At 51.6% G+C, this 13,131-nt stretch overlaps 7 protein-coding genes across 7 annotated transcripts, besides 2 other annotated features; 4 read left to right on the top strand and 3 right to left on the bottom strand.

The window, feature by feature from the left end:
* Positions 1-467: 467 nt before the first annotated feature.
* On the bottom strand, positions 468-1,394 carry ACLA_034640 (lipoyl(octanoyl) transferase LIP2; the record flags this gene model as incomplete). The annotated part of the gene is made up of 1 exon (XM_001270686.1): positions 468-1,394. The coding sequence occupies one exon, from the start codon at positions 1,392-1,394 to the stop codon at positions 468-470; it is 927 nt and encodes a 308-aa protein (XP_001270687.1).
* A 432-nt stretch (positions 1,395-1,826) lies between these two features.
* On the bottom strand, positions 1,827-2,625 carry ACLA_034630 (pyridoxamine 5'-phosphate oxidase family protein; the record flags this gene model as incomplete). The annotated part of the gene is made up of 2 exons (XM_001270685.1): positions 1,827-2,441; positions 2,509-2,625. The coding sequence occupies 2 exons, from the start codon at positions 2,623-2,625 to the stop codon at positions 1,827-1,829; spliced, it is 732 nt and encodes a 243-aa protein (XP_001270686.1).
* Positions 2,626-3,875: 1,250 nt separating this feature from the next.
* Positions 3,876-3,934: a microsatellite.
* Positions 3,877-3,930: a microsatellite.
* A 161-nt stretch (positions 3,935-4,095) lies between the features above and the next one.
* Positions 4,096-5,346, top strand: ACLA_034620 (NIPSNAP family protein; the record flags this gene model as incomplete). Its single annotated transcript, XM_001270684.1, has 2 exons — positions 4,096-4,768; positions 4,862-5,346. 2 exons carry the CDS (start codon positions 4,096-4,098, stop codon positions 5,344-5,346), a joined length of 1,158 nt encoding a protein of 385 aa, XP_001270685.1.
* Positions 5,347-6,639: 1,293 nt separating this feature from the next.
* Positions 6,640-8,283, top strand: ACLA_034610 (aminoalcoholphosphotransferase; the record flags this gene model as incomplete). Its single annotated transcript, XM_001270683.1, has 7 exons — positions 6,640-6,779; positions 6,846-6,879; positions 6,938-7,095; positions 7,169-7,215; positions 7,285-7,380; positions 7,447-8,117; positions 8,170-8,283. 7 exons carry the CDS (start codon positions 6,640-6,642, stop codon positions 8,281-8,283), a joined length of 1,260 nt encoding a protein of 419 aa, XP_001270684.1.
* Positions 8,284-9,042: 759 nt separating this feature from the next.
* ACLA_034600 (40S ribosomal protein eS27) lies at positions 9,043-9,603 on the top strand (the record flags this gene model as incomplete). The annotated part of the gene is made up of 3 exons (XM_001270682.1): positions 9,043-9,045; positions 9,258-9,320; positions 9,421-9,603. The coding sequence occupies 3 exons, from the start codon at positions 9,043-9,045 to the stop codon at positions 9,601-9,603; spliced, it is 249 nt and encodes an 82-aa protein (XP_001270683.1).
* A 1,461-nt stretch (positions 9,604-11,064) lies between these two features.
* Positions 11,065-11,571, bottom strand: ACLA_034590 (uncharacterized protein; the record flags this gene model as incomplete). Its single annotated transcript, XM_001270681.1, has 2 exons — positions 11,065-11,365; positions 11,507-11,571. The coding sequence occupies 2 exons, from the start codon at positions 11,569-11,571 to the stop codon at positions 11,065-11,067; spliced, it is 366 nt and encodes a 121-aa protein (XP_001270682.1).
* Positions 11,572-12,030: 459 nt separating this feature from the next.
* On the top strand, positions 12,031-12,903 carry ACLA_034580 (alpha/beta hydrolase; the record flags this gene model as incomplete). The annotated part of the gene is made up of 1 exon (XM_001270680.1): positions 12,031-12,903. One exon carries the CDS (start codon positions 12,031-12,033, stop codon positions 12,901-12,903), a length of 873 nt encoding a protein of 290 aa, XP_001270681.1.
* Positions 12,904-13,131: the final 228 nt, after the last annotated feature.

Genomic DNA, 13,131 nt, shown 5'->3' with positions numbered 1-13,131 from the left:
AGCTGCAACCTACTCACGAACCAGACCCTCTTCCACCATTCTTTCCCCCCTTTTGGCTACTTGAGCGCTTCAGCGTGACTTCTCTTCTATATATATACTTTACGGCACCTACGCCTCTTAATTTTTTAATGTCTTTTGGGTCTGTTACTTATCAAGGTGTATACCCGGGTTTTGGATCGTGAAGCTTTCTGCCGTCTTGCAGTCTGTTGAGTTGAATATCATGTTCGCTGCGGGTTGGTATAGCAATGGATGGCTTGGAGAACAAATGAAGGTGACTCAACTCAATTCAATTGGCTTCTGACATCTCTTGTCCTTTTTTTTTTTTGGGAAATATAGACATCATTGTACTACCCTATCTAGTCCTTTTTCTATCTCTCCGTTGAAGTAAGTAATATTCTATCCCAAGAACCGTTGGACCGTCATATAGGAATTCCAGCTATATCATCAAAAAGGACAAGGCCTACGCCTCATGCTTCCCGAAGAAGATCCTCTTCTCGCACCCTGTACACCCCATCAATCGTCTCCCCGGACGCACTCCCACCACACGCAAAATCCGCATTGACCCTCTGCACAAACGCATCGACAAACTGATCCGCAACCTGCCGGATCGGCACCCCGGTCACCCCCAGACCCTCCAAGCTCGTCGCCTCGCGCCCTTCAAGCCCACACGGCACGATCTGCTGGAAATACCACATCGGCTCCTCGGTGACGTTGAACCCGATCCCGTAGCTGCTGATGTTGCGCCGCAGATGGACTCCCACGGCGGTGATCTTCTTCGGCAGCGGCAAGCCACCGCCAGCACCATCGCTTTTTTTCGACCCCGACCCCGACCCAGGCCCTGTCAGCGGCGGCGTCGGCCGCACCCACACCCCGGGGTCCTCCGTCACGAGGCCCTGGACGCCGTACCCGCGGAGAACGTCGATGACGCTGTTCTCGAGCAGCCGGATGTGGCAGCGCGGGGTGAGGCCGAGCCGGCGCAGGTCCAGGATGGTATATGCGACCATCTGTCCGGGGCCGTGGTAGGTCGTCTGGCCGCCGCGCAGGGTCGGGTGGTACTCTGCGACTGGGGAGCCATGGGGTGGGGCGGTGAGGAGGGCGCGGATGGGTTCGAGGGCGGTGGGGAGGGAGAGGGCGCTGGACTGCTGCGAGGAGGGGGCGGTGTTGGACGGGGGGAGGTCGCGGCGGCCGGTGGTGTAGACGGGGTTTGGGGTGAAGGTGATGAAGGTGGGGTCTGGTGGTGAGGTGGGGTTTGATCTGGAGGAGTGTGGGGTGTCTGCTGCGGCTGGAGAGCTGAGTCGTTTGTAGGCGAGGAGGCGGTTGGTGAGGATCTGCTGGAAATTGGCGACCCGCGCGAAGGAGGTGATGTCGGGGAAGTGCAGATGTGCCAGCTTCATGGTGGAGGTATTGTACAGTGTGTTCTATGCGGATTGTGTCAAAGTGAGTGTCATATGTATTTTGCGGGTTTAGTATATTGTATACAGTATTCGTAATTTGAGCAGGGTGAATGCAATTGAACAATTGGGTTGAACTTTGAAGAGCATCAAAGGACATGGCTAATCGTTTAGTTGAACTCCGTCGGAGAAGTGCCGCTGACGTGTGGTCATGTGATACTGTATGGTTGGAGCTCCTTGCTTTCCATCCCTTTCTGGTCTTTTGTAGCTGATAATAGGACGTTTTTGCTAAGTTTGATGCTGGTGATGGGTTCTAAAGCGGATTGCCTGCCCCCAAAACATCAGGTTGTAGTTGGTGAAACAAGAGATGATTTATGGACCAGAAACGTATGGTTTCAATCTCTACCTAGATGAACTGGTAAACAACCTACTCCCCTATGGAGTGACCGTCCCATTAACGAGATTTTCCCTGGGCTGATCCTCGCCCTCAGAGACCAACTGCCAATCCCTAACGCAACCCTTCCAGTCCGCAATGCGACCTTCGTGTACTCTGACCGTTACCACCCGCACATCATCATCGATCGATAGACTGGGCCTACGCTGGCCGGCAGCCTGCTGCTGTTGCCCGAATGTGCCAATCTCCTCCTCAAAGGTGTTATTCTCCAAATGCCTCTCCTTGCACCAGGCCTCCTCCTCCGAGCCGGCTTCCAGAAAGCGGGCGGTACCAGTGATGGTTGTTGAGATACTGGAGAGTGCGCTCGTGTTCAGGTTGAGAAGGAGACTAGCGAGGGACGATCGAGTTGCGGCTGGCGGTGGCGAACCGTCACGCTGCCCACTGGGGTTGGGGGCGCGGGTAGGCGGGCGGTGGGACACCCAATCGTGAACCAGAAGAGAAACCCGCGGGTTGGTCATGAGATGGTTGGTCTTGCGGGATGAGGAGTTGGTGGTCATGATGATTGTAGGGTTCGGGTCGAATGGGGTCGAGGGCAGGTAGGTGTAGGACATGAGGGAGATGTGCGGAGTGAGGCCATCGCTTGTTGCGAGATGAAGCTGGTCATAGCAGGGTCAGCTCATGTCGAGTAGGGACAGAAGAGTAGTACATAGGGTTAGGACGTACAAATCTGGAGTTCTTGAGACAGGAGATCACCTCTGGAGGAGGAGTTGTTCCAAGCAGAGGGTGAGTCGTGGTGGCCGACGCCTCGTATGAGAGGGGCGGGTTGAGAGAGTCCGCCATAATGTGATGCACGAAGTCGCAAAAGACTTGTCGATAGGGGAAAAAAAAAGAGGAATTGTTGATCTGCTGAAGAATAAGCAACAAAAAGAAGAAAAACACTGGTTTCACGTTGTTCACCTCTCTTGGTGACACACGAGTGGGATGTGTCTCTTCTGTCTGTCTGTTTTGGAGGGGAGAGCAAAGCAAAAGAAGAGGCTGTGGCGGTGTTTCGCAGTCTGACTGGTTGCGGCCGAGTCCGGATCGCCGAAATGGGGCTTGCCGCACTTTTTGGATTCTGGATGGTCTATGAAATATGATCCAGGATCCATCGACGTCACCAGATAGATAGATATCGGGCCAGAAAGGAGCTGGATGGGCTCAGGATGGGGGATACTTTCATGCTAGCTAGCTTTAGAGAGGCTGATGGAGCTCGCAGGAAAAGAAACTACCTTACATTTCACCCTAGATAGATGAAGCACCTATTACTATCTAGTGCCTAGGCGTGGAGATCGCACTCTACCACTGTCGTCATCACGAGGATCCATCTAAGGAGTACAGTACGTCCTACTACTAGTCTACCTTGTTAGCTGCGTGGTGGATGGGGGAGGTTTCAAGCATACTCAAATTGGTGGTATTAAGAAATATTCAGAGTTCCCTGATGGCTATGTGCAGTTAGAAGATTCAAATAATCACTAGGAATCCTGTGTACCATAGTACCATAGTACCATACACTATCGACTCTTCCCCGCACTTCCCAAACATCCAAACAGCTTTCCCCAGTTTCTGTCTTACCTCTTACCAGTTACCACTCAGCTTAGCAGCTAGGTACCTAGGTACTCGCTCATACCTGACCTACCTTAGTATCCTCTCCTTCTTTTCCACTGCCCATTGGTAGTTCCATCAATCTAACTACCTAATAACTTAAATACCTTATCATTGTATTACTGCATCTTAACCCGACTTTCTGTCTGCGACCCTTTCTAAGCTCTCCATTGGGGTAACCCATCACTTTCTCCACCTGCTAATGGAGTTGTTGATCCCTGTATTCGCTGCTGGATCGCTACCTGAGCCTGACGCCACACAGCAATAGCCAGTTAACCACAGCATTCGCCCTCCTGTACGTCCTCGACTGGATTTCTGCAGTTCTTAGTTTACTGTATTGAAGCCGTTTTCTCTGTCCGTCGCGTGTTAGCTTCAGCATCCCTTTAAATATCCTTGCTCTCTTCTCTTCTCCTCGGTTACATTACCCCCTCTCTTCTTGTCTACTCAACCTCTCTCGTTCTCTTTCTCTCTCTCTCTCTCTCTCTCTCTCTCTCTCTCTCTCTCGCTCCTGTGAAGCTTCCCTTTCTTCCTTTTTCAACCGACCGTGTCTACTTCAAATAGACCACCTTCTGTCTATCATTTCCCTGAGCCATAATTTCATTTTCTCTTTCCCGTTTTCTTTCTTGTCATTCGAGCGCCTGTTCCGTCCTGTTGGAATTTAGCCTCAACATGCTCGCTCCCCGTGTTGTCCGACCAGTGTCCTCGCTGGTGCGGCCCTTCAGCTCCTCGGCCGTGGTTCACCGAACTCCTTCCATCCGTGACATCATCCCCGAGTCCGCTTCTGAATTTAATGCGCGGCAGAAGGAGTTCCGCGAAAATCTGGAGGCAGCTCGCAAGAAGAAGGAACAGCAAGAGAGTCAGTCTGTCGATTCTTCTGGTTCTACCTCTGCTTCCCCTGTTATTCGTGATCGCTTCCGTGAGTACACTACCGCTCCCACTGCTCCCCGAGCGAGCAATGCGAGTGGTGAACTTAGCCCTGTTGTTGATGCCGCCAGCGTTCTTGATAACAAGGCATTGGGCTTACTTTCCACCCACCGATCTCTAGGAGATGAGCAGCTTTCGGAAGCCAACCAGTCTCCAAAGCGGGGTCCCTTGTCTTCACTCATTTATGGAACCAAGGAGGGCCAGCATTTCGACAAGGATATCGAACGCTCCTTCTCTCAAGTGCTCGCCCGCGGTAAATACGTTCACTCCATCGTCTTCCACGAAGTCAAACCCGACAAGGTCGATGATTACGTCGCGCTCGTTGGCGAGTGGTATCCTCGCATGGCCAAGACCAAGGAGAACAGGGTCAATCTGGTTGGAAGCTGGCGTACACAAGTGGGAGATAATGACACCTTTGGTATTTTCAGACCATGAGCCCCAGAACACCCTTTTCCCTCTTGGTTCAATGCCATTGTATCAATCCTTTCCTTGCTAACCTCTTAATCCTCAGTGCATATCTGGGAGTATCAACGCTATGAAGGTTACCACGCCTCTCTTCACAACATTTCTCAGCACCCCGAATTCCCGGCATTCGATCGCAAGTTGAAAAGCCTGATCAAGAGCAAGAAGACATCCCTGATGCAGGAATTCTCTTTCTGGCCCACCACTCCGCCCCGGCGTCTCGGTGGTCTCTTTGAGCTTCGATCCTACACTCTCCACCCTGGAAACCTGCTCGAATGGGAAACGCACTGGCGCCACGGCCTGAGGGCGCGTCGCGAGGTCATGGAAGGAGTCGGTGCTTGGTTCGTTCAGATCGGGGATCTGAACACAGTGCATCACCTTTGGCAATTCGCGAACCTGGAGGAGCGCAAGATCCGTCGTGAACAGTCATGGGGCATTGAAGGCTGGGCGGACACCGTTCACAAGACCGTGCCTCTCATCCAGAGCATGCAGAGTCGGATTCTGATCCCCATGCCGTGGAGCCCGGTGAGCTAGGCTTTTTTATTTTATTTTTTTTCTTCTTGCGCTTGGACTAGGGAGTATGCCGAATCTGTGATTGTAAATCTAGATTCTTCGGTCTGGAGAGGCCCGGCGAGCGATACCACCGCCGTAAACAAGCTTATTCACGCCATGGCCGGAGGTAAATTGCGCCGACAAGGGCACGGCCGACCGGAAGGATATTGGGAGTTACGGGGAACATTGACATTATTCAAACCGCTGGTTTGCGGAGGCCAGTGTTCCATGTCTGGGCCACTGGAATATGATTAACCCGTCTGGTGTCCACAGTGTGCAACTACCTGACCAACTTACTCGACAACCAGGCCATGGCATTCTAGTTGTGTATCAAGCATGTTTTCCGCGTTTGTTCTTGTTCTTGTTGTATCTAGCACTGAAATGGATGTCTTTTCTTTCTTACTATGTTTTGTCTTCTTCATGTGATTCTGAGCCTACTGCGGAGTACTACCGCGGTCTCCCACATTTGACCAGTGATCACCATTCATTTCATAATTGATATTGCTACCCCAGCTTTACCCCGCTTTCTATATTCTCCATCTTTATTCCTTTGAAGCGTTGACTCTGTCTAAACCCCCAAACTTCCAAACTTCCAGATTCCCATAGCACGTGATACGTAGGGGGCGTACCCAATTGATACAAACACCTCAACCGACCACATCACCATCTTCTTGCATATGATACTCTTGGTAGTCATATTATTAGAGACAAGCGACTTACTTCAACCTACCATGCAGGATATCGTCACACTGCATGGATACCTAGCTTTATTCAAAGACCCCGTAGTCCGTATCTATCTTTCTGCATTCTGCAGTGTATGGTAACTTCGAAAGTTCGAATACATGCGGTGGGTTTCGTTGGCCCCGCATCCCGCCTTCACGGTGTTTTTCCGCCGGCAGAAAAAAAAAATATGTAGACATTGGTGAAAATCCGGGACTAAAAAGGGAAACGAACATCGATAGAACTTTGACTATCGTGCTCCAGCTGTCCTCTTCGTCCTCTCCCTTCTTCTTGACCCAAATTCCCCTTCACTGGGATTTCCGACGGAGCTTTGGTTTCAATATAAACTCTCCGCTCTTCCTTTCTTCCCTTCTTCTTTCCTCCTTCCAAGCATCGGCTTCGTTCCCCCTTTGTGCTTGGAGTTTAGAATTCACCGCCGGCTTGGCTCCAGTCTTGTTGTAAAACCACGGTGAGAAAGCAGCGTACCTCTTACCGACCGTATTCCCATAGACGTGCCGGGGAAAACAGGGGCAAGTGCACAAAAGAGGATATAAGATGGTTTATATCCGGCAACAGCAGTTGCCTAACCTCAAGACATATCGATATGCGGGAGTAGATCACTCGTTGATCAGTCGATATGTCCTCAAGCCGTTCTACAGCAACTGCGTAATCGACTGCTTCCCCATGAGCATGGCGTGAGTAGTAACGCTTCTTGTTACACTCCCAGACCCGTCTCTTGCTCTTGCCTGGCTAACAAGTAGCTTTCCGCTTCCTCCTTTGCTTAGGCCTAATGCCGTAAGTTTCTGGTCCTGTCCGGTCAAGCCCATTGAGCATCTAACCTGAGGACCGGTAGATTACCCTGACCGGGTTTATGTTCGTGGTAATCAACTTCATCACCGTGTTATGGTACAACCCCACGTTAGATCACGATTGCCCGCCATGGGTCTATGCCAGTTGCGCCATTGGGTTGTTTCTCTACCAGACTTTCGATGCTGTAGACGGCATGCAAGCGTATGATTTTGGCCCCCGTCACCTCGTTGCTCTGCGAAGTAGATAAGTTTTGACTAAACCGTTGTCCTCGCAGGCGGAGAACAAGGCAAAGTGGTCCTCTTGGGGAGCTGTTCGACCACAGTAAGTTGTATAGCTCTGATGTTGTTGTCTCATAAGCGAAGAGGAGCGGCGGTATTGATTGAGCCGCAGGTGTCGACGCATGCAACACTGCCTTGGGAGTGGTGATCTTCGCTGGCGTGACCAACATGGGCCAGACCTGGGCTACTATCCTGAGTCTTTTTGGAGGTATGTCGGTTTGGATTCGGCTTTTCGCCCCAAAACTCCCACAAATCAGGCACTAATCGCGTGAAGCTACTATGGCCTTCTACGTCCAAACATGGGACGAATATTACACTCAGGTGCTGACACTTGGCATCATCTCTGGGCCCGTTGAGGGAATCTTGACCCTTTGCACCGTGTTCGCATTTACTGCCTATCAGGGCGGCGGTAGCTTCTGGCATCGTCCCATGCTCGAGACCCTTGGCGTCCCCAGGCTGGATTCAGTTCCCGAAAAGCTATACGAAATGCCCTTCACGCAATGGTACCTTATCTACGGCGCTATTATTCTCTTCTTTGCCACCGGATCTAGCATTGTGCATGTTATGAAGGTTCGATCCGAGCGTGGATTGGACCCTATCAAGCCTCTATATGGGCTGATTCCCCTGGTGACGCTGTGGGCACTTGTGCCTGCCTACCTGTACCTGCAGCCCGTGATCCTCGAGGTCTATACGGTTCCGTTCATGCTGTTTGTTGGCCTGATCAACGCGTACGCAGTGGGCAACATGATCGTTGCCCACTTGATCAAAGCCGACTTTCCCTTCCGGAACATCTTCATCGGCATTGCTCCTCTGGCTTTTGGTGTGCTTGACAGTGCTGGCCCGTTCTTTGGGCTTTGGCCCAGCGCTTTTGGAGACGGATCTGGCCATGTTTCATACGTCTTTGCGTGTCTCGGTCTGTTAATTGGTGTCTACGGAAGCTTCGTGGTATGTCTGGATCATTCTACCAACGTGACACGACAAGTACTAATGATTCTAGCACGACGTGATCACCACGATATGTGACTACATCGATATCTGGTGTTTGATCATCAAGCACCCACACGTGGAGGAGCGTCCGGCCGTGAACGGGCAAACCAAGAAGATCAACTAATGATCTGAATTCAGCTGCATATCAACTATGCATCGCATATGACCGAAAGTGGGTATTGGAGAAGACCTCTTTGGACGTCACAGTTGAGTAAAGAGACAACACCCTCGGTTCGCATTGTATTTTATTGTACCTTCCAGGATGCTTAGGCGGGACACACTTTTTCTTTTGTAATTTTGGCTGAACTTGAGCTATATACCACAGGTACATATCAAGTCGCTTGCACCTGTAGCTGGGCTGGACACCAGTCTATATGATGTTTGACGATTCAGAGATTGGATTAGCGATAGATCATGGTAGCTCTGTCTTGTTTAATATCTTTGTTCGCGCTTTCCCTGAGTCCTTGAGGCCTTTGAGCCCAGAGTATCTCGTTCCTCTTGAACTATGAAGCAGCCAAGAACCAACTGGATAAATCTAGAAAAGCGATGATGGCGACTCACCTGCTAGATTGGTACTAGCGTTACGGTATTTGCACTAGGCCCAGGTTGTCATAGCGCAATATATGATTGGGTTATTCTGAGCTAAAGCTGGGGCGAGTCTATGGGGCGTGCCAAAATTACCAGAAAAGGACAAGTAAGCGAGGGCTTGAGCCCTATTCTCCCCCAAACGGGCCCGGGCTGGGCGACGCCGTCAGAGAAATCCCTTCAAACCTCGCCATCTCCACGAGACCACCTCTTTTGCTTCACCACCCCCTCAAGCAGGCCATCTCCATCAGCGCAGCATTTCAATCCATTTCGCTGATCGACTTTTTGTCTCGTCAAGATGGTAGGTTTTGCTCGCATCCCAGACTCCACGCACCACGTCGAGATATCATGAGAGGAGGAACTGGTTGTCGCCTGCACATTACAGGACCTCGCTGTCCGTGCAAGTGCTCGCCGTCGCCGGGACAAATTTTCATCAAGATAAAGGGGTGAAGGGGAATCATGTTTGAACTTTCAGGGGGCTAACATATTTATCTTTTTTTTTCTGTGATATAGGTTCTCGCGGTCGACCTCCTCAACCCTACTCCTCAGGCCGAGGCTCGCAAGCACAAGCTTAAGGTATGAATGATGATTACCGAACGACCACCGAAAGACTTGCCAGCAAGGAAATACCCGTTTTCGAATCGATGGCTGATGTTGGATACTCTCGACCATATAGACCCTTGTGCCTGCTCCCCGCTCCTTCTTCATGGACGTCAAGTGCCCCGGCTGCTTCACCATCACCACCGTCTTCTCCCACGCCCAGACCGTTGTCGTTTGCGCCGGCTGCTCGACCGTCCTTTGCCAGCCCACCGGTGGTAAGGCCAGACTCACCGAGGGCTGCTCTTTCCGGAGAAAGTAGATGTGTTCATGACGCAAAAACCGATGCCGGAGCGATGATTTAAGGAAATGTGGCGTTTCTTCTTCGACGATGGAATAATCTTTTTTTGAGAGAGCACATTGCAGATAGAAGATGGAGTCCTCCGCCCCGTTCTGGGGAAATCTCAAAAAAAAATTACAAAGTTCGATGAATTCTTCGAAACACAAAAAAAAAAGCATTACCCGGGCACACCTTGCCATCCATACCAAAAGCGTTGACGGTTCTGTTAAGCTTTTTGTCACTTGTTTGTTCAATATCCATCATGGAGGGGAGTTCCGGATATCTGGCACATGAAATCGGTCCAACTATATGAATTCGTTTCTGCACAGTTCTTTCTACTCGTTGCTTTTTTTAACCTTGAAACGTTTGTTCTTCTCTTGCCTTGCACGCAGTTGACATTTGTACGACGATCTCTTCATTGACGGATTGTATCCCGGTTACCTTACCCCCATGACCAAAAAAAATCGACATGGACTATGATGAGCTTCTCAGACGACAACGAACAACATCTGGCACGAGCTCTTGCTGGTCGATCCGACACCCCGCCCTGTCGCAGAGTTCTGCAACCATGGACTCTAACGGCAGCGCTGGGAGACCTTCCGACCGGTACAGCGCGAGAACGGTCGATGTCTTCCGATGGATGGTGCCTGAGCGAGCTTTCGTGGCAGAGGAGCTTGCACTCGGTTACGGCCCCGGCCAGTCTGTCTGTAGCTGGTTGGAGCTGGGCTGTAAATACGTATCTTTTGTAGTGAATGCTAGCTCTTGTCCGGTCCTCTTGCCCTGTTAGTATTGCCGACTGTCTAGAATAAAGTACTGTAGCTTTGAGCTCGGGATCGACTTGTGTTCGTAACTTCATTCATTGGACCTCCCCGCTCGTAGGCATAGTATTTACTGTCAGTCTGTCCCTACCCCACGTATGACTTCTTATCGATAGCACCCTGCCCTCCCCCCTCCCCCCATAGCCCCACCCAGATATCCGTTGCCATGGCCCATGCTGTTGGTGCTGAATGCTTATGCAAGGTCCATTCAGACGTAAACTTGCAGTTGCAGCGTCGAGATCTCGCTGCATCAGTCTGAAAGAAGATCGTCCAAGCTACGTGTCATGCGTACATGCTCTACGGATAGAGAACCTACTCTGTACACGCACCGACGATAAAGAACCAGGAAGACCCGCACCACCGAACACGTTCGATAACGAGAGTATGTAATTGACTATCCAGTTCAATAGGTAGAAGAAGGATGTCCTCGCCCTAGACAAGAACCTAGGCAGAAGAACCAGCTTCCACACCACGTACCCATTCCATTCTCCTCGGCACTAACAGGCTACAGCAATCTTACCCATACCTGACAAGACAACCCAGACCTCAAGGGGGGAGAGAGGGGGGAGGGGAAGGGTAGGGGGGGTGTTTACATTCCACCCCGGAAGGCGCATCACCACCATACTTAAACCTCCGTCAGCTCCTTTGCCTTCGTGCGGATGTCGTCCCCGAAATCCACGGGGTTGGTTGGATCGCCGCCCGTCATGAGCGCCAACTTGCCCGTGGTGTCGTTGACGAGGACGTGGGCGAAGTTGTTACGGCCGAGGACGTCCTGGGCCTTGTTGCGGGCGTCGGCGTCGCCGGCACGGAACTTTTCCAGGTCGATTTGTTTGAGTTCGCGGTGCGTGTTGCGGATGAAGTCGAAGAGGAAGAAGACGGTGGGGTGGGTGTTGGGGGGTTGCATCAGCGGGTGGGCTTCGAAGGATCTAGGGTTATGGCAGGGTTAGTTTTTGGTTAAGAATAGATGGGTTGTGTGATAGGAGTGATGGGAATGGTGTTTGAACTTTTGAAGTATATAGAGAGTAGACAAGTTGACCGTTGCCAGCTAACTATGGGGAAAAACGTACGAGAGGAGCTCGGCCATCTTGGCATCGATGCGATCAGCGTTGAATTCGAGTTGTTCTGTGCTCATTTTGATGAGTAGGAAGGTCCAGTTAGGATTTAGCAGAGAGGAGGTTAGTTTGCCCTGCTAGAGGATTCAGAGGAGGATGTTCGATGCGAGGATTCTGATCAAGTAATAAGAATCATATTAGTAGTAAACTAGTAATTCTTGCCATTGATCGCTGCTTTTCTTATCTTATCGCGGCGTCTAATTTCCCTCTTTCAAGTCTTTTCAAGACTGCTGCTTCTGATCGTCTCGTCTGTCTTCTGGCTGGATTTCCTTCTTCTTTCCCTCCATGTAACTATTTTGAAGTGTGATGATCATCGTGACTCATGGTTTCGCCGATGTGTCAAGAAATTTCGATATCCCGGGTGTAGTCAAGCTGCCGCGTATCCACTACTCCAACAGATCTCAGGTTTGGACTGGTCGATTCTCACTCTCTTGCTCACCTCTCCTTCCGCCTTTCACCCACCACAGCCCAAGACCACAATGGCACCCCGTCAGCCCCTCAAGCTGCTTATGCTGCACGGCTATACTCAGTCCGGGCCATTGTTCTACGCCAAAAGCCGCGCTCTCATCAAACACCTGACCAAGGCCTTCCCCCTCCACGACGTCTCCGCCTCCTACCCAACAGGCCCCGCCCGCCTCAACCCCGCCGACATCCCCGGCTACGAGCCGCCCGCCGAACGCTCCCCGGCAGACCAGCAGCAAGAGGATGAGAAAATCGAGGCGTACGGCTGGTACCGACGCTCCGATGCCGCCGAATCACCCCTCTACGTCGGCCTCGAGGACGGCCTGGCCGCTATCGCCAAGGTCCTCCGCGACGAGGGTCCGTTTGACGGCGTCATCGGCTTCTCGCAGGGCGCCGCAATGGCCGCAATGGTCGCGTCGCTGCTTGAGCCAGGGCGCAAGGAGGCCTTCGCGCACTTTGCCGACCCCGAGGTTGCCTCGCACGGCGCCGGGCTCAAGCAGCCCGTAGCCAGTATTCCCTACCCGGCGTCCTTTGCTCAGATTGTCCATCCGCCTCTAAAGTTTGCGGTGTGCTATAGTGGATTCCGCTCGCCTGGTCCGCGCTACCGGTCTTTCTATGAGAACCCGCCAATCCAGACGCCGGTGTTGCATGTACTGGGGTCGCTGGATGCTGTTGTCGATGATACGCGCAGTCGGGCGCTGATCGAGGCGTGTGCGGGGAACCCAGAGGAGGAAGGGAAGGTTGTCTGGCACCCCGGGGGTCACTTTCTGCCGAGCCAGAGGCCGTACTTGGACGCTGCGGTGATGTTCATTAGAGGTCAGTTGGAGGGAAATAAAGCCAAAGCGGATGCGAAGGAGGAGGATGCGTGGGAGATGGATGTGCCGTTCTAGACGGATAGAGTTGGACTTTTGAGCACAGCGTAGATAATATCTGGCCTAGTTGTGTTTAGACCATGTTTATAGATAGAAAGGTTTAGACTACATTGGCATGGAGTTGGACAATCCGAGCAAATACATACAAAGACCTAACGATATTTTCGGCAATAGCATCAATCCATGGGTCATTCATCAGATTATTCTACACGCTACTGCATATCTAGCGCCCTGTTCATTCAACCC

The sequence above is a fragment of the Aspergillus clavatus genome, genomic scaffold (assembly GCF_000002715.2).
Source record: "Aspergillus clavatus NRRL 1 1099423829802 genomic scaffold, whole genome shotgun sequence".
In the NCBI taxonomy this organism is placed as follows: Eukaryota; Fungi; Ascomycota; class Eurotiomycetes; order Eurotiales; family Aspergillaceae; genus Aspergillus; species Aspergillus clavatus.
Note: the sequence above shows the minus strand (reverse complement) of the source record. Positions and strands in the feature narration are given on the sequence as shown.